Source organism: Myotis yumanensis, unplaced genomic scaffold, assembly GCF_028538775.1.
Source record: "Myotis yumanensis isolate MYYU_CA2020_CCGP unplaced genomic scaffold, mMyoYum1.0.hap1 SCAF_2, whole genome shotgun sequence".
In the NCBI taxonomy this organism is placed as follows: Eukaryota; Metazoa; Chordata; class Mammalia; order Chiroptera; family Vespertilionidae; genus Myotis; species Myotis yumanensis.
The window spans coordinates 16,546,796-16,564,256 of NW_027223753.1; the positions used below are offsets into that span (position 1 = coordinate 16,546,796).

Below are 17,461 nucleotides of genomic sequence, written 5' to 3' on the forward strand. Positions count from 1 at the left end.
CACTCCTTACCTAACACCACACCTTATGGAAAAGACAGGGTCCATTCAAAAGAAAGGACTTCTGGGGTTAACTGCATCCCCACCCCCATGCCCCACACCAAGTGCCAATGACCGTAACTGAAGGCGAATGTCTGGAAGGAGGCAGGTGGGGTGTGCAGTGCATCTGTGGTGGGGGCCTTCAGATATCCGCGTCAGGTTGCTTGGGCAGAGCCCTTCTGCCCGCATAGTTACTTCATGGTGTTAGGAGAGTCTGAGGGAGACCTCTCGGGTGGAGAAGGGTGTGAAGCTGCTAGTGGATAGGATAGGCTGAGTCAAAGAATGGCATAGAGATGGATGGCAGAGAGGTTCAGAAGGGAGCCTGAGGCAGGGCTAGAATTCCAGAACTTAGGAAGGGCACGAGGACAGTTGGTACGGGCTTTGGGCTGGGCAGTGACTCTTTGACCAGCCTGGGAGCCAGTGTAGCCACCGACCAGATGGAGTGGGCCTGGGATATGGGGGGGAGGGGGTTTGGAAATGTTAGCCTTGGGGACATTAGGGGTCTTGTGGCCCATGAAGGGCTGTCTATGGGGTGATGTAGTTTTGGTGCCCCAAGGCCAGCCTGCTCGGGTGGGAGTCATTCCCCAGGAGGGATGGTGGGGGCCACATGGGAAGAGAAAGATGACAAGACTTGGTTCCTGCTTTGAAGGGGCTGGAGAGGCTGAGCAGCCCCTGCAGTGGGGTGCACTCATTGCTGTGACCGGGGATCTCAGGGAATGGGGGTTGCAGCCTCCTGGGGGCGGGGGTAAGCTCACATAAAGAGTAGCCATTTGAACTGTGCCTTGCAGGATGAGTTGGGAGTTCTCCAGACTGAAAATGGGAAAGGAATGGGACCCCAGGAAAGAGGAACTGTTTGCCAGAGCTAAATTGTAGGGGCGGTTTGAAAATGTAAGGCGTATTTGGGAAACGGTGACTGGAATAGTTTAGTCCAGCATGGTACCTGTCATGTCTGGTGAGGGAAACAAAAACATTAAAACAGAGGGTGAGAGGTGCTCTGAGGGGGAAGCAGAGCACTGCTAACTCAGTGAGGCAAGTTCAGGAAGACTTCCTGGAGGAGGTGAGGCCTAAAATGAGTCAAAGAAGAAACTGTTGATCAGAATTGCCTAGGGACTTTTTAAAAAATATATTTTTATTGCTTTCAGAGAGGAAGAGAGAGGGAGAGAGAGATAGAAACATCAATGATGAGAGAGAATCATTGGCTGCCTTCTGCACACCCCACACCAGGGATTGAGCCCGCAACCTGGGCATATGCCCTGACCAGGAATTGAACTGTGACCTGGTTCATAGGTCAACGCTCAACCACTGAACCACACCAGCCGGGCGGAACATTTAGTCATAAAAAAAAAAAGTATGTGGGGGCTGTCTGCTCAGACCCATGAGTCTGAATTTGAGGCCCCAGGAATCTGCCTTTATAAGTAGCTCCCTAAGTGACTATTCTCACCAGCCCCTGGACTGGAATTGGGGATTTTTATGCAGAGAGGGGGCTAGCGAAGATACCCTGGCGGAGCCCTAGGGGCAAAGGCGGAGGGCACACAGAGGAACGGGTTGCTCAGACTGGCTGGGTTGACTCGCCCTGATGGAGCATGGTTGGAGATGGGGCCAGAGTGTTGGGCAGGGCACCAAGGGCCCAGCCCTGGGCACTGCCATGAAATGTGAGGAACAGGAGGAAAAGAGAGCCCTTCTTTGCCAGGGGCTGGGAGTGGCTAGACTTGATGACCTCCTTTCTCCTCTGGCCAGTGCGTGACCGTGTTCGGACCAAGATGGAGAGAGACATCCTGGCCGATGTGAACCACCCATTTGTGGTGAAGCTGCACTATGGTGAGACTGCAGACCTTCCTGAGTGCCACCCTACCTGCCCGCCTTTGCCCTGGCCTATGGGCTGCTGTCTTCCCTGTACATTGCCAACCTGCCACCTGGCAGGCCAAGGGCGCAGGGGGCAGAGCAGCCGGGCCCAGCTGGCTCCACCATGACCTTTTCCCCTCTCCCCAGCCTTCCAGACTGAGGGCAAGCTCTATCTTATTCTGGACTTCCTGCGTGGCGGGGACCTCTTCACACGGCTCTCCAAAGAGGTGAGCTTGCACCCCACTACTAGAGGGCCCCAGGATGGGTTTGGAGGTACAACAAGGCCTCCCATCCCAGGGCTCTGTGTGGCCTGAACCTGGGACCACCCAGGCCTGTGTAGCAGTCTCTGACCCAGGAACCTACCCTGGGATAGAGTTCACACTCTCAAAGCCTCTGAGAGTTTTGGTGGGTTGAGGAGGGTCAGGCCTTGGATCTGATGTCACCGCGATGCTGGGGAGCTCAGTGTGGCTATCATCTGTTCCCCTTCATTCTTCCAGGGCTGCCTTGGGCTGGGCATTGAGAACGGGAGAAGCCCAAATTCACCCAGAAAGCTAGATACTGTAATGTTACATACCACGTGTCAATCAAAAGGATTTTTAACTGACCTAAAACAATTGTAGCCAGGAAAAAAAATGGCCATTAGTACAATTCAAACTGTAGAAGAGAACCAGACTTAATTTTTTTAAAAAAATATATTTTATTGAGTTTTTAGAGAGGAAGGGAGAGGGATAGAGAGTTAGAAACATCGATGAGAGAGAAACATCGATCAGCTGCCTCCTGCACACTCCCTACTGGGGATGTGCCCAAAACCAAGGTACATGCCCTTGACCCGAATCGAACCTGGGACCCTTGAGTCCGCAGGCCGACGCTTTATCCACTGAGCCAAACCAGTTAGGGCCAGACTTAATTTTTTATTTTATTTTATTTTATTTTTTTAATAATTAAATCTTTATTGTTCAGATTATTACATTTGTTCCTCTTTTTCCCCCCCATAACTCCCCTCCTCCCAGTTCCCACCCCACCCTCCGCCCTCACTCCCCACCCACTGTCCTCATCCATAGGTGCATGATTTTTGTCCAGTCTCTTCCCGCATTTCCCACACCCCTTCCCCCCGCAAGCACAGTCAGTCCATTCCCTTTCTATGTCCCTGATTCTATTATAATCACCAGTTCATTCTGTTCATCAGATTATTTATTCACTTGATTCTTAGATTCACTTGTTGATAGATGCGTATTTGTTGTTCATAATTTGTATCTTTACCTTTTTCTTCTTCTTCCTCTTCTTAAAGGATACCTTTCAGCATTTCATATAATACTGGTTTGGTGGTGATGAACTCCTTTAGCTTTTCCTTATCTGTGAAGCTGACTTAATTTTTTAAATGTTGTTTTAATGTTTGAATAGATGATACATTTATATGATTGAAAAGAAAAAATATTGAGAAATCTTCAGCCCATCCCACCCCTTTTCACCCCACATAGGTAAACTTTTTAAAAATATATATATATTTTTTTATTGATTTTAGAGAGGAAGGAAGAAGGATGGAGAGATAGAAACATCAATGATGAGAGAGAATCATTGATGGCTGCCTCCTGCACGCCCCCTAGTGGGGATCAAGCCTGCAACCCAGGCATGTGCCCTTGACCGGAATCGAACCTGGGACCCTTCAGTCCGCAGGCTGACGCTCTATCCACTGAGCCAAACCAGCTAGGGCAATAAGTAAACATTTTTATTGGTTTCTTGTTTAAGCTTTCCATGTCTCTTTGGAAATACACACCATTCTGATATATGTTCTGAATCCCAACCCCCACATTTTTACATAAAAAGTACTATTCTGGCCCTGGCTGGTGTGGTTCAGTTGGTTGGAGTGTCATCCAGTACACCGAAAGTCACAGGTTAGATTCCCAGTCAGGGTACATACCTAGGTTGTGGGTTTGGTCCCCGGTTAGGATGCGTACGAGAGACAACCGATCGATGTTTCTCTCTCTCCCTTTCCCTTCTTCTCTCTAAAATCAATAAACATATCCTCAACGAGGATTAAAAAAAAAAAAGGAACTATTCTGTGATACTGTTCTGTACCTTGCTTTTATTCAAGACAGTATATCTGAGAGATTGATCTGTATTAAAACATGGGGAAGCTTCTTTTTGTAGTTCATGGCTGCACAGCACTGGATCTGCAGGGAGAGGCATCACTCCCGTCTACTGCTTGACCCTTGGGCTGTTTCCAACCTTTTGCTATTTCCAAGCAATGCCACATGAGTGACATATATGTTAGTAATTTCACACCTCGAACCCCTTTAGAAAGAGCAGGGTGGATGGTATTGGGGTCTCTTAAGGGTCCTCCTCAAGGTGGACCCTCAGGACCAGGAAGCTGCTGACCAGTGCCCCAGCTCCTGAAGAAAAGGCGATCCCAGCTGAAATCCCCTCCCTCCTGTTGCAGGTTATGTTCACGGAGGAGGATGTGAAGTTTTATCTGGCTGAGCTGGCTTTGGGCCTGGACCACCTGCATAGCCTGGGCATCATTTACCGAGACCTCAAGCCTGAGAAGTGAGTGCAGCTCCAGCCTCACCTTGGCCTCCCTGGGGAGTGCCGAGGCAGGCCCTGGGGCCTCTCCTAGGACAGGGCCACCCCAATGGGCGTGGGTGTGACTCTCCCCAAGGAAGTTCCTGTCCCACGAGCTGTTCCGTGAATGGGTGGGTAGAGTGGAGTGGTAGTGGCAGCAGGCTTACCTTGGGGGGCTGTCTAATCACTAGTGTTGCCGTTACCAAGGGCCAGGCACCTCCATGAAAGTACGTTGCCTGTCTTTTTTCTAATCCAGTGTGACATCTAAGATGCTACCATTAAAGGTCATTCCTCGATATGGCTTCTCTAGAATTTTCCTTAACATATAAATATCCTCGAATGGTAACTTGGGAGCCAGGAGCAGGTGCTAAGGTGGAATGAGCTCTGGCTTTAGAGTTAGTCAGACCCACATTCAAACCTTGTCTCCACCACGTTCTGTGACCATGGGGAGTTCCTTAGCCTCCTTAGGCCTTAGTCTCCCCTTTGTTAAAATGGGGCAGTAATAGTACCTACCTCACACAGTGTTTCAAGGGTTAGCAAAGAAGGTAGGCAACGCACCTGCATAGCACTGCCAGCACCCGCCCCACCCACCCATTCCTCAGATGCATCTGGGTGGATCATCTCTGGGCCAACCCCGACAGCCCCCGTGGTGTCATCAGAACCATAAGGAGCCACAGCTGAGGGGCCCTGACTCTTCTCTCTTCATTACAGCATCCTTCTGGATGAGGAGGGCCACATCAAACTCACCGGTGAGTGGAGGGCACCTGCCTCCTCAGGTCCCAGGGGAGGGCAGGATGGGCTCTTACTGGGCTTGGGCTGAGTGCTGAGGATCTGTTCTTCCTATGTGACCAGAGGCACCAAGATGTGGTTAGAAGCCCAGGTCCCAGACTTGGAATGGCCTGGGTTTGAACCGTAGCTCCCCACTGTGCAACATTGTGCAAGTCTCCCATCCTCTCTGGGACTTAGCTTACTCTTTTTTAAAAAATAAATTTTTATTGATTTTAGAGAGAGAAGGGAGAGGGGGAGAGAGAGAGAGAAACATCAATTGCTTTCCTCCTGTAACCACCCCGACCAGGGCCCTCAGCTTATTCTTGAATGTCCTGAGGGTGATGTCCTAAGGCCTCTGGTCAGGGACATTGGGGGTGCAGGGGGTGCAGGGGGTGATGGCGAAGAAGGCAGGGTGCCCTGAAGATGTGTCCTCTTGCCCTCCTTGCCACAGACTTCGGCCTGAGCAAGGAAGCCATTGACCATGAGAAGAAGGCCTATTCCTTCTGTGGGACGGTGGAGTACATGGCCCCCGAGGTCGTCAACCGCCAGGGTCACACCCACAGTGCAGATTGGTGGTCCTATGGGGTGTTGATGGTGAGTACCAGGCCGTGGTAAAGTATCCAACCCAGGCCTCAGGCCTCAGTTTCCTCATCTGTACAGTCAGGGGATTGATGGTCTTTAAGGCTCTTCTGTCCTCATAGCCAAACTGGCCTTGCCCTTCACCCAGCTGCAGAATCCTTGGAAGGATTCCAGGTTTGTCCTCACCTGGGTGCCCCAGCCCGGGCTGGGCCTCTCCCCAACTTCGGGTCCCTAATACTGCTCTTGGTGTTCTGACTGACAGAGGGGAGAGGGACAGACACAGTTTTGATCCTGGTGAACCTCCAGCAAGCCAGCAAGAATCCTGGGAATGGAGCTGAGTGGCTTGCGTGGAAGGAGGTGGGGGGCATGAGAGATGGGGACCAGAACCTGAATGGACCCTTGTCTTCTGCAGTTTGAGATGCTGACGGGCTCCCTGCCCTTCCAGGGGAAGGACCGGAAGGAGACCATGACACTGATTCTGAAGTAAGCACCAGCTCCTTCCTGACCCCTCAGGGTCTCCTCACGCCTGGCCCCAGTTTTGGGGCCAGAATAATACCCTAAACCTGCCTCAGATTTCCCCATTAAAGAGACACTCCTCTGGGTGAAGCATTGTGCTTTCCAGGGCCTCTTGTTCATCCACCAGGGCCTGTGGGAGGCGAATCCCAGAATTCTCTGGGAGGTGAGCTAGTGGATGGCTTGTCTGGCATGAGCTGGAAACTAGACCTGGACAAAAGTGGGAGGGGAGATGGGGCCTCTGGGGTGGGGCTCAGCCCTGATGAGACCCGGGGGCTGTTTCAGGGCGAAGCTAGGCATGCCCCAGTTTCTGAGCACGGAAGCCCAGAGCCTCCTGCGGGCGCTGTTCAAGCGGAATCCTGCCAACCGGCTCGGTAAGCAGCCCCAGCTCAGGGGAGGGGAGCGGGTACAGCTGCGGCCTAGGCCACGGGGCCATATCTGGTGCTGAAAGGGACCGTTGTCCTTTGTGTAGGCAGACAATGCTGCTGGCCACCCTCCTTTTTGGCTCCATGTGTGGTATTCGGGGCAGCGGGGTGACCTGTGTGTAGGGGAAGGCAGGAACTGAGTCATCCCCACTCCCCCTGGGACAAGGACAGAGGCCCCCACACAGCTCCTCGCCAAGGCTGCTGGCACAAGAGAAAGAACATGAGCTCAGGCATCAGAAGGCTCAGGTCCCAATCCCAGCCCCATGCCACGTCCCCACTGCCTGGTGTGCAGTGGTCCCTCCATAAATATTTGTTGTGAACAAATGAGTGCCATTTATGAGCTATGTGACCAAGGTAGTTGACTTCACCTCCCAGTGCCCCAGGTCCTCATCTTTCGATTGAGGGTGACCTCAAGCTCTGTTGATTAAATGAAGTCACATGAACGTGTCTGTTGTGTGCTAGTTGCTCAATATATCTTGGCTTTTGGGTTCACCTGAACCATGAACCAGGTCCTTGGGATTGAGTGGAACGAGAGCCTGTCTGGTAACTGACAAGGACAATGGGATTAGAACAACAGAGATGATGCCTGGCGTGGGAGGGAGGTAGAGGCCCTCTGCAGATCTTGGAACAAGTCCAGCCTCTGTCCTGTGTGGCCTTGGGCAAGTTGCTTAACTTCTCTGGGCCTTCCTTCTTTTAGCAGTCACATTAGAGCTTGATCATAAGGGGCCCCAGAAAGTGGAAAATGCTGAGCAGGCAATAGGCCTTGTGATGGCTGGGTAGATTTGGGGCAGGGTGAGCCCATTCTTCCCAATGCTGCCAGTGGACTGCTCCAGCTGCTGGTTCCAGACCAGTGAGGCTACTTGGTGGTGTCTGGAGGTTGAACCACCTGCAGACCCCTCATCTGGGCTCTTTCAGGCTCCGGCCCTGATGGGGCAGAGGAAATCAAGCGACATGTCTTCTACTCCACCATTGACTGGAATGTGAGTGTGTCTTTCACCCCATCAGGGCTTCAACTGTTGGGGGGAGGAGCTTCTACTGATAAAGGCCTTAAATGTGGAGCAGGGGTGACAGCATGGACTGGGTGGCAAGGGCTGGCCTTCCAAGGGCAAGCAATTGTGCCCCTGACTGCATAGCCTGTGCTCTGGGCCTATCACCTCCTGCATGGGGCTCCCAGCAGGCTGTGGGGGTGTTATGGTGACCAGAATGCCCACCCCACTTTTCAGAAGCTGTACCGTCGTGAGATCAAGCCACCCTTCAAGCCGGCCGTGGCCCAACCTGATGACACCTTTTACTTTGACACTGAGTTCACATCCCGCACACCCAAGGGTGCGTCCCTTGCCTGATTTGTCTTGGACTGGTACAGGAGGGAGGCGGGGGTGGTAGGACTCTGGCAGGCGCAGGTGTGTGGGCGGACCGGCGGGTGGGTCTCTGACTCTCTGTCCCCGTCTTGTTCTGCCTGACTCTCCCACTCCAGGGCTCTGTGGGCTCTTTGTGTCTGGGCGAGGGGGTGGGGGAGAGTGGGTGGTTAAGGCCACAATAGAAAAGTCAGGACCCCTGCCCCGGGCATCTGCCAGCCCACTGGGAAGACCAAACACATCAGGCTCACACTCACGTCAGGGGTAAAGAATCTGACCCAATAAAAACAAGGTGGAGATGGTCTGGCAGAGCAGAGGTGACAGCGCCCACAGGTCAGGGGCAAATGTGGGAATCTGCTTTGGCTACTCTGACCGCCAGGCCTCAGTGTATTCATCTGGAACATGGGTTTAGCCATAGGTCCATTGAGTCCCGTCTTTCCTTGTAAGAAGCCAAGGGCTTCTGGGAGGAAGTTTGGTAAACCCTAACATTTTGTCCAGTTATTGGGGCGGGGGGAATGTTCTGGAAGGCGGTTTTAGCAGAAGGGGTGCTTTTCTCACTGTGCTTGTACATCTCTGATGATAGGGAGCTTAGCATTTCTCTGAGCATTTCGTCCCTCTTTCTTCATTTATTTGACAAATATGTACCTAGTCTCTACTGTGTGCCAGCCACGGGGGTATTGATGGTGAACAAGACAGATTCAGGCCCTGCCTTTATATGGCCCATCAGGGGGGAGAGACGTGAAAACAGCTACTGGGCAGTGTGACAAGTGCAGCTTAATAGGGGTGAAGGGCTAGAGGATCAACCTCAAGCAAGGCTTTTCCGAGGAGAGAGTGGATGAGCTGAGCCTCGAAGGATAGACAAAGAGTGAATTATGTAGTGAGAGGGAACAGCATGTGCAGTGGCTCAGAGTCTCCTTTAAGGATCTGAGAAGTCTGACCTGCTGAGCTGAGGAGTGAGGGAGAGGAGGCTAAGATCACAAGAACCTGAGGAGTTGGACTTTTTCTTGCGGGCAGAGGGGAACGTTTGAAGGGAAGGGTACAGGGATGGATTTGTGGTCGGAACCATCTTTCTGGCTGCTGCACAGGGAGCAGGGAGGCCAGAGGAGGCATCCAGGAAGGGTGAAGGGTCTTGGCCTGCACTGGACACTGGATGTGGGGGGTCTTTCATCCTTGTGTATCAGGGCTGGGCTGGTCTAAACGCACATGAACAGATGGCTGGCTAGGGGCTGGGATAAGGAGTTCTGTCCTGCCCAAGCTCCCACCATCCATGGCCAGCTGCTGAGGCAAGCCTGGGAGCCCCGTAGTCACCCTTTGCTGGTCTGCCTTGGGATCAAGGGCACCTCCTCAGGCTCACATTCCCTTCCTACCCCTGTAGACTCCCCTGGCATCCCCCCCAGCGCTGGCGCCCATCAGCTGTTCCGTGGCTTCAGCTTCGTGGCCACCGGCCTGATGGAGGATGACGGCAAGACTTGGGCCACACAGACACCACTGCACTCAGTGGTACAGGTGAGGGGCCAGGAGGCTGTTGCCCAGTTGTTCTTTTCCACCTCAAAGCCACAGGCAAAATGACCGAGAACACAGGCTCTGGAGTTGGACAGGCCTGGGTTCAAACCCCGATTGCCACTGTGTAGTCATTGAGCTTCCAAAACTCCTTGTGCCTCAGTTTCCCCATTTGTAAAAACAAGGATGACAACATGGATATAAATTTTCTGGCACAGCCAGGGACATTGTAGAACCTGAATAAGTGCAAGGGGGTGCCCAGGCTGGTGGTGCTGGGAGGTGGCTGTGAAGTCCCCAACAGGGATGGGTCGCAGGGGGCTCCTGTCTCCTCTTACTTGTTCCCCATTTGTACACTTTCCCGGCTCCGTGGAAAATTTAGAATTGAGAGGCAAGAATGTAGACCCTGGAACTCATTGTCTGGGTTGAGAACTTCCAAGGTGAGGGACTTGATTGAGACACTTACCCTCCTGATGCCTCAGTTTCCTCATCTGTAAATGAGGATGATGATAAAAAACTTTCCATAGGGTTGTGAGGATTATATAAGTTGATATGTGTAAAGTTAACATGACTATGTAATTTATTATCCAACTTGACATCTTTGTCCAAGACGAATGTTAAACCAGACTGGATGTGAGAACAGCAGGCATAAACCAGGGCTGTCCATGGGCCGTGTGGTCACCGGATAGAAAGTGCCTAGAATGGTATCTGCCACACGCTAAGCATTATCGAAGCATTTGCTATTATTAATGTCTTGGAACCTTGGGATACCTTATGAGGTGGGCTGTGACACCCCAGAAAGGGAAGGCAACTCGCCCAAGGCCACGGAAGTGGCAGAGCTGGGACCCAGCTCAGGGCTCCTGCGTGCCTTTCAAGCCTACCCACTTCACTACTCTCTGACAGCAGCGTGGGAGCCAGCGAGTGTGCCCATCATATAGGTCCAGGGAGGGGCAAATTCTTGCCCAGGGTCACATATCCAGCACTCTACCCCAGTTCTGGCTGCTGCCTGGTGCCATCTCCACAGAGCCCGGACCTCGGGTGCTGGGAAACCTCCCCTGCATTCTAAAGCAGAAGGCCAGCCCATCTCTTGGTCTCCTACAGCAGCTGCATGGGAAGAACCTGGTTTTCAGCGATGGCTACATGGTAAAGGAGACGATTGGCGTGGGCTCCTACTCCGTGTGCAAGCGCTGTGTCCACAAGGCCACCAACATGGAGTATGCTGTCAAGGTGGGCCTCCAACCATGTATCTGGGCGGGGGTGAGGGTGGGGGCGGGGAGTGGTGCGGAGGCCAATGTAGCCTTTGCCCTTTAGCAAGGAGGGTTGGTGCCTGGGGCTCTGGATGGGGGAAAGGTGTGCGGCTGGACGCTAGGCCCTGCAGTGGATGCAGGAGGAAATGCTGCTACATGCACCCTTTTTCCTCAGGTCATCGACAAGAGCAAGCGGGATCCCTCGGAAGAGATTGAGATTCTTCTGCGGTATGGGCAGCACCCCAATATCATCACTCTAAAAGATGTGAGTGGGGGTCCTTGAAATGGGTGAGGACTGAGGCACTCGACTCTAGGATGTCTCAGGTCTGCCATTCCTTTGACTTCTGATCCTCCTCTGTTCATGGGAGAGGGGGGACCCTTGGTTCCTCTGGTCTGCCTGCACCCCAGGAACCCTTCACTTCAGACTTGGGCATTGTTTGAGAGTTTCCTGTCCATCAGGAGACAAGTACCAGCATCTTCTTGTCCAGGGAGAACAGAGGCCCAAATATCTGAAGGCCCTGAGCAGAACACATGCCCCCGCTCATGTAGTTCTTTCCTGGCCTGGTGAACGGTGACCAAGGGGTCCAGTCCTGGCATTGAGGGGAGGGGCCTGATGGCACAGTTTTTGGCAGGTGTACGATGATGGCAAACATGTGTACCTGGTGACAGAGCTGATGCGGGGTGGGGAGCTGCTGGACAAGATCCTACGGCAGAAATTCTTCTCCGAGCGGGAGGCCAGCTTCGTCCTGCACACCATTAGCAAAACCGTGGAGTATCTGCACTCCCAGGGGGTAAGTCTGTGGTAGGGAGCACCGAGTCGGGGGGCATACCATCAGCAGAGTACATGACCTATGGACTTGGCCCAGGCAATGGCAGTCTTCAACAGCCAGACAGATGTGGTGGGTGAGTGGATGGATGAAAGGAAGGAAGGGAGGGAGGGAGGGAGGGAGAGACAAGGCCAAATTGTGAAAAGGAACATTTATTCAGTACCCACTATGCTCTTTCCTTTTGATTTTCACAAAACCCTATGGTGCTGTTATTGGTCCACTTTACAGGTAAAAAGACTTAGGCTCAAAGATGTGAACTTACTTGCCTAAGGTCATACAGCCAGGGAAGAATGGAGCTAGTATGTCTGGCGGAAGAATTTGGATGGGGAGTTGCAGACAGGGAATGGTTTTTTGAGTTAGGAAGCAGCAGGGTCACTATGGGGGCACTCAAGGCTTCAGGGAGGTGTATCTGGCTGTGGTTTCGGCTGCTAGGACAGAGGAAGTGGATGCAGGAGGAAATGCTACTGGAAACACAGCAGGAGCTACTGAAGAGGTGGATGTCCAAATAGTAGAACTTGGCCTTTATCACTGCACAAGGCGAAGATAGAAAAGTTCCTGTAGTATATTGAAGTCAAAACAGAGTTAGCATGAGTTTCTGGAGGAGATGATGTTTTAGGTGCTTCCAGTCAGACAGTGTGGGGGTTAAGAATGCAGGCTCTGGCTCTAGCCGGTTTGGCTCAGTGGATAGAGCATTGGCCTGCGGACCAAAGGGTCCTGGGTTCGATTCTGGTCAAGGGCATGTACCTTGGTTGCAGGCTCCTCCCCAGCCTGGGCCCTAAATAGGTCAGGGCTCCTGCAGGAGGCAACCACCTCATGTGATATCTCACATCAATGTTTCTCTGTGTCTTAACCACATTGATGTTTCTCTCTCTGTGTCTTAACCTCTCTCTTCCACTCTCTCTAAAAATCAGTGGAAAAATATCCTCGGGTAAGGATTAACAACAACAAAAAAGAATGCAGGCTCTGGAATCCAACTGGCTGTGTTCAAGTCCTGTGTGTGAGGTTGGGAAAGTCTCACCTCTCTGATCCTCTCTCACCTCTCAGCTGCAAACTTCCAATAACAAGACATCCACCCCACAGGGTGCAGGTGACGTGAAGTGCACTGCACTCAAAGTACCATGGTCCAGTGCAGGCTAGTGGAAGAGGCCACATAAACATTAGAGGGAAATAGGACCAGATCGTTGCTATGCCTTTTTTAAAATTAACTTTTTATTATAGAAGTTTTCAAGGCTATCCCAAGGCTATACAAAACTAGAAGAATAGATCATGAACCCCAGATACCCATCATCCAGATTCAAGAATTATCAAGATTTTTCTCGCCTCCTTCCCTTCCTTCCTATCTCCTTTCCTCCCTTCCTTCTCTCCCTTTTCTTTCTTTTGTTCTTCCTTTCTTTTTTGTTGTTACTGATGTATTTTTCCCAACTCTTATTGAGGAAAAAGCTCAAACCTATAGAAAAATTTAAAAAATAGCATAATGAAAACCATTTCCCTTCTAGTTTCACCAGATCTTTTCTTTTTAATATATTTTATTGATTTTTTTTTTTTAAATATATTTTATTGATTTTTTACAGAGAGGAAGGGAGAGAGATAGAGAGTTAGAAACATCGATGAGAGAGAAACATCGATCAGCTGCCTCCTGCACATCTCCCACTGGGGATGTGCCCGCAACCCAGGTACATGCCCTTGACCGGAATCGAACCTGGGACCTTTCAGTCCGCAGGCCGACGCTCTATCCACTGAGCCAAACCGGTTTTGGCTTCACCAGATCTTAACAGTTTGCTACATTTTCTTTCTCTCTGTCTCTGTCTCTATCTCTCTATATAAATGCATTTTTTTTTGAAGAGTGCATTTGAAAGGAAGTTGCCAACTTTATGACACTTAACCCATAAATACCTGTAATTAAAGTATTCTGTGCATGAGTGTTGTCCCATGCACGAAAGGGTCGCAAATTTGATCCCATCAGGGTGCGTAGGGGAGGCAACTGATTGATGTTTCTCCCTCTCTCTCTCTCTCCCTCTCCCTATTCTCTCTGTAGAATCAATGAAAAAACACACACATATCCTTGGTTGAGGATTTTAAAAAATAAGATAAAAATAAAGCATATCACATCATCTTTGTTATGTATCTATAACTCTAAAAAAGGCAAATATTTTCTTTCACAACAGCTAATAAAATGAATGGTTGGTTACTTGTTCTCACATAGTACCCCATCAATAGATATGTGTTCCCTATTGATTGTCCTTCTAAATATATCTGTTTGTGATTGGTTTATTGGAATCAGTCTCTGCAAGATCCACACTTTTTATTCACTTATTATATCCCTAAAGTCTCTTTTCTAAAACTACAATAAAATTTGCACACAGTAGATCTTTTATTTTTTTTATTTATTGATTTGAGAGAGAGAGAGAGAAATACCAATTTGTTGTTCCACTTATTTATGCAATCATTGGTTTATTCTTGTATGTGCCCTGACTGGGGATTGAATCCACAACTTGGTGTATTGGGGTGACACTCAGCCAACTGAGCTACCCGGCCAGGGCCTGCACACAGTAGATCTTAAGTCTACAATTTGATGAGTTTTGTTAAATGTAGGCATCCATATAACCTCCACAATAAAAACCCCCTTGCTTATGCCACTGTCTTGTTGAAGAGGTCATTCTTATGTGGAATGTGCCTATTTGCTTCCTCATGGCATCGTTTTAACTGTTTCTCTGTTGTCTGCATTTTCTATAAATTTCAAGTGCTCAAATATCTTACTTAGATTCAGCTCCAGCTTCTTTTTGGGAGCAAGGAGCTAAAACACACTTCATGGGAGGTGTAGTGTGGCATCACTTCCTGAGCAGCATGTCATGTTGCCCCCATTAGTCATTAATCATGTCAGGTGGTAACAGCCTAGGAATGGTGGACAGGTGGCGGCAGTGGGTGGGGCTGACGATAAAGATCCTCAGCAACCTCTCCCAGAATGGTTCCGTCCTTTCAGGACCTCTGCCTGAATCAGTGATTAGGGTTTGCAAAAAAGGCAATGTCTGGTTCTGTCTAATGTATTAGGGCGGGTTATTTTGTAAAAAAAGAACTTTACCTCGTAACCAGAGCTTCAGTTTAGTTACCACATGTACTGTTATGGCAGTGGTTCTCAACCTTGGCTGCACATTAGAATCACCTGGGAATCTTTTTAAAATCCTGATTCCTGGAGGTAGAGGGGGTGGGGGAAAAAAATAAAATAAAATAAAATCCTGATTTCTGGGCCTCATCCTCCAGAAATTCTCTTTCTTTGTTACTAATGTTGTGGCTCCACCCCATAACAAAGAAACAGAATTTCCGGAGGATGAGGCCCAGAAATTAAGATTTTAAAAAGATTCCCAGGTGATTCTAATGTGCAGCCAAGGTTGAGAACCACTGTGTTATGGTCATGTTCGAAGTGGGTTTTTTTTTGTTTTTTTAAATATATTTTATTGATTTTTTATTTTTTTAAAAATATATTTTTTATTGATTTTTTACAGAGAGGAAGGGGGAGGGATAGAGAGTTAGAAACATCGATGAGAGAGAAACATCGATTCAGTTGCCTCCTGCACACTCCCCACTGGGGATGTGCCCGCAACCAAGGTACATGCCCTTGACCGGAATCGAACCTGGGACCCTTCAGTCTGCAGGCCGACGTTCTATCCACTGAGCCAAACCAGTTAGGGCAGGTTTTGGTTTTTGAAATGGCCAGTTTCCACAGACTAATATTTAAATATGTCAGGTCAGACAGTAAATGTGTTTCCTTTTCCTACTTTGTTAAAGTTACCCTCAAGAAGATTTAGAAGACAGGGCCGAAGCAGTGAGTTTCCAGTGGGGCCAGAATAAGGAAGGTCTTTCAGAGGGAGAGCTGTTTTCAAAGTAGTGAGCCTCTCCACGGGCTCCAAGTACAGACCACCACTTGGCTGGGTGTGTCTCCAAAGCTTCTGGCCCTTTCCGAAAACCAGGGCAGATGCTAAGGAAATGGGAAGTTCTTGTTGAGTCTAAATATGGAGGGAGATTCTCTTGGCTGATTACATATTGGCAGCATCTGTGGTCTAGAAGCTGGGAATCTCATACGAACGGAAGGATGGGAAGGGAGTAACCGGGAGCAGGGTCCACTGGGATCTCTTACATCTTTATTGAAATATCACATAAACACACATTATGTACTAGTCAGTACATTTTCTTCAAAAAGTGAATACATCCTTGTAACCGGTTCCCCTTCCAGTCGCTGCCCCCTCTCCAAAGATAAGCATTCTAAGCTAACTTATAGGAGCTTTGATTAGTTTTGCCCGTCTTTGGAATTTTAGACAAACATGCTCTTTTATATCTTTCTGGCTTCTGCCACTCAACAGTCTGTCTGAGATTCATCCACATTGTTGTGTGGCTGCAGTTTACTCATGTGTAGTTTCTACTGTGTGAACAGACCACGATTTAATTGTGCAGTCTGTTAGTGGCCATGGGGTTGTTATCTTTCCAGTTTTTGACTGTGACAAATACTGTTGCTGTGACATTCTAGTACTTGTCTTTTGGTAACCATCTTTTTAATCATAGCCATTCTGGTAGGTGTGGGGTGGTATCTCATAGTGGTTTTAATGTGCATTTCCCTGATAACTAGTGAAATTGAGCACTTCTTCATGTGTTTATTGCGTTTTATGAGATGCCTGTTCAAATCTTTTTTTAATTAAATCTTTATTGTTCAGATTATTACATTAGTTACTCTTTTTTCCCCACCATAACTCCCCTCCACCCAGTTCCCACCCCACCCACCGCCCTCACTCCCCACCCACTGTCCTAATCCATAGGATCACGATTATTGTCCAATCTCTTCCCTCACCTCCCACATCCCTTTCCCCTCCCCCGCAAGAATAGTCAGTCCATTCCCATTCTATGTCCCTGATTCTATTACAATCACCAGTTCATACTGTTCATCAAATTATTTATTCACTTGATTTTTAGATTCACTTGTTGATAGATGTGTATTTGTTGTTCATAATTTGTATCTTTACCTTTTTCTTCATCTTCCTTTTCTTAAAGGATACCTTTCAGCATTTCATATAATACTGGTTTGGTGGTAATGAACTCCTTTAGCTTTTTCTTATCTGTGAAGCTCTTTATCTGGCCTTCACTTCTGAATGATAGCTTTGCTGGATAAAGTAGTCTTGGTTGTAGGTTCTTGGTATTCATCACTTTGAATATTTCTTGCCACTCCCTTCTGGCCTGCAAAGTTTCTGTTGAGAAATCAGCTGACAGTCGTATGGGTACTCTCTTGTAGGTAACTGATTTTCTTTCTCTTGCTGCTTTTAGGATTCTCTCTTTGTCTTTTGCTCTTGGCATTTTAATTATGATGTGTCTTGGTGTGGTCCTCTTTGGATTCCTTTTGTTTGGGGTTCTATGTGCTTCCTGGACTTGGAAGTCTATTTCTTTCACCAGGTAGGGCAAGTTTTCTGTCATTATTTCTTCAAACAGGTTTTCAATATCTTGCTCTCTCTCTTCTTCTGGCACCCCTATAATTCGGATGTTGGTATGCTTGAAGCTGTCCCAGAGGCTCCTTACACTATCTTCGTATTTTCGGATTCTTTTTTCATTTTGCTTTCCCGGTTGGGTGTTTTTTGCTTCTTCGTATTTCAAATCTTTGACTTGATTCTTGCGATCCTCTAGTCTGCTGTTGGGAGTCTGTATAATATTCTTTATTTCAGTCAGTGTATGCTTAATTTCTAGTTGGTTCTTTATCACATCGAGGGTTTCACCAGTCTTCTTGTAGATCTCACTATCTTTATCGGCAGTCTCACCAGTCTTCTTGAAGACCTCAC

At 49.0% G+C, this 17,461-nt stretch overlaps 1 protein-coding gene across 4 annotated transcripts in view; it reads left to right on the forward strand.

Moving 5' to 3' along the window:
• Positions 1 to 17,461, forward strand: part of RPS6KA1 (ribosomal protein S6 kinase A1) — a 43,083-nt gene that overhangs the window by 17,035 nt on the left and 8,587 nt on the right. For 3 of the 4 annotated variants that reach the window (XM_070404441.1, XM_070404443.1, XM_070404440.1), the window contains 13 exons: positions 1,774 to 1,854; positions 2,026 to 2,105; positions 4,316 to 4,422; positions 5,149 to 5,186; positions 5,657 to 5,799; positions 6,197 to 6,267; positions 6,583 to 6,671; positions 7,638 to 7,702; positions 7,946 to 8,048; positions 9,453 to 9,583; positions 10,676 to 10,801; positions 10,997 to 11,086; positions 11,454 to 11,612. In XM_070404441.1, coding sequence (XP_070260542.1) covers positions 1,774 to 1,854; positions 2,026 to 2,105; positions 4,316 to 4,422; positions 5,149 to 5,186; positions 5,657 to 5,799; positions 6,197 to 6,267; positions 6,583 to 6,671; positions 7,638 to 7,702; positions 7,946 to 8,048; positions 9,453 to 9,583; positions 10,676 to 10,801; positions 10,997 to 11,086; positions 11,454 to 11,612 — 1,283 coding nt within the window. The remainder of the gene's footprint in view (positions 1 to 1,773; positions 1,855 to 2,025; positions 2,106 to 4,315; positions 4,423 to 5,148; positions 5,187 to 5,656; positions 5,800 to 6,196; positions 6,268 to 6,582; positions 6,672 to 7,637; positions 7,703 to 7,945; positions 8,049 to 9,452; positions 9,584 to 10,675; positions 10,802 to 10,996; positions 11,087 to 11,453; positions 11,613 to 17,461) is intronic. The other variant, XM_070404444.1, reaches the window with a different exon arrangement.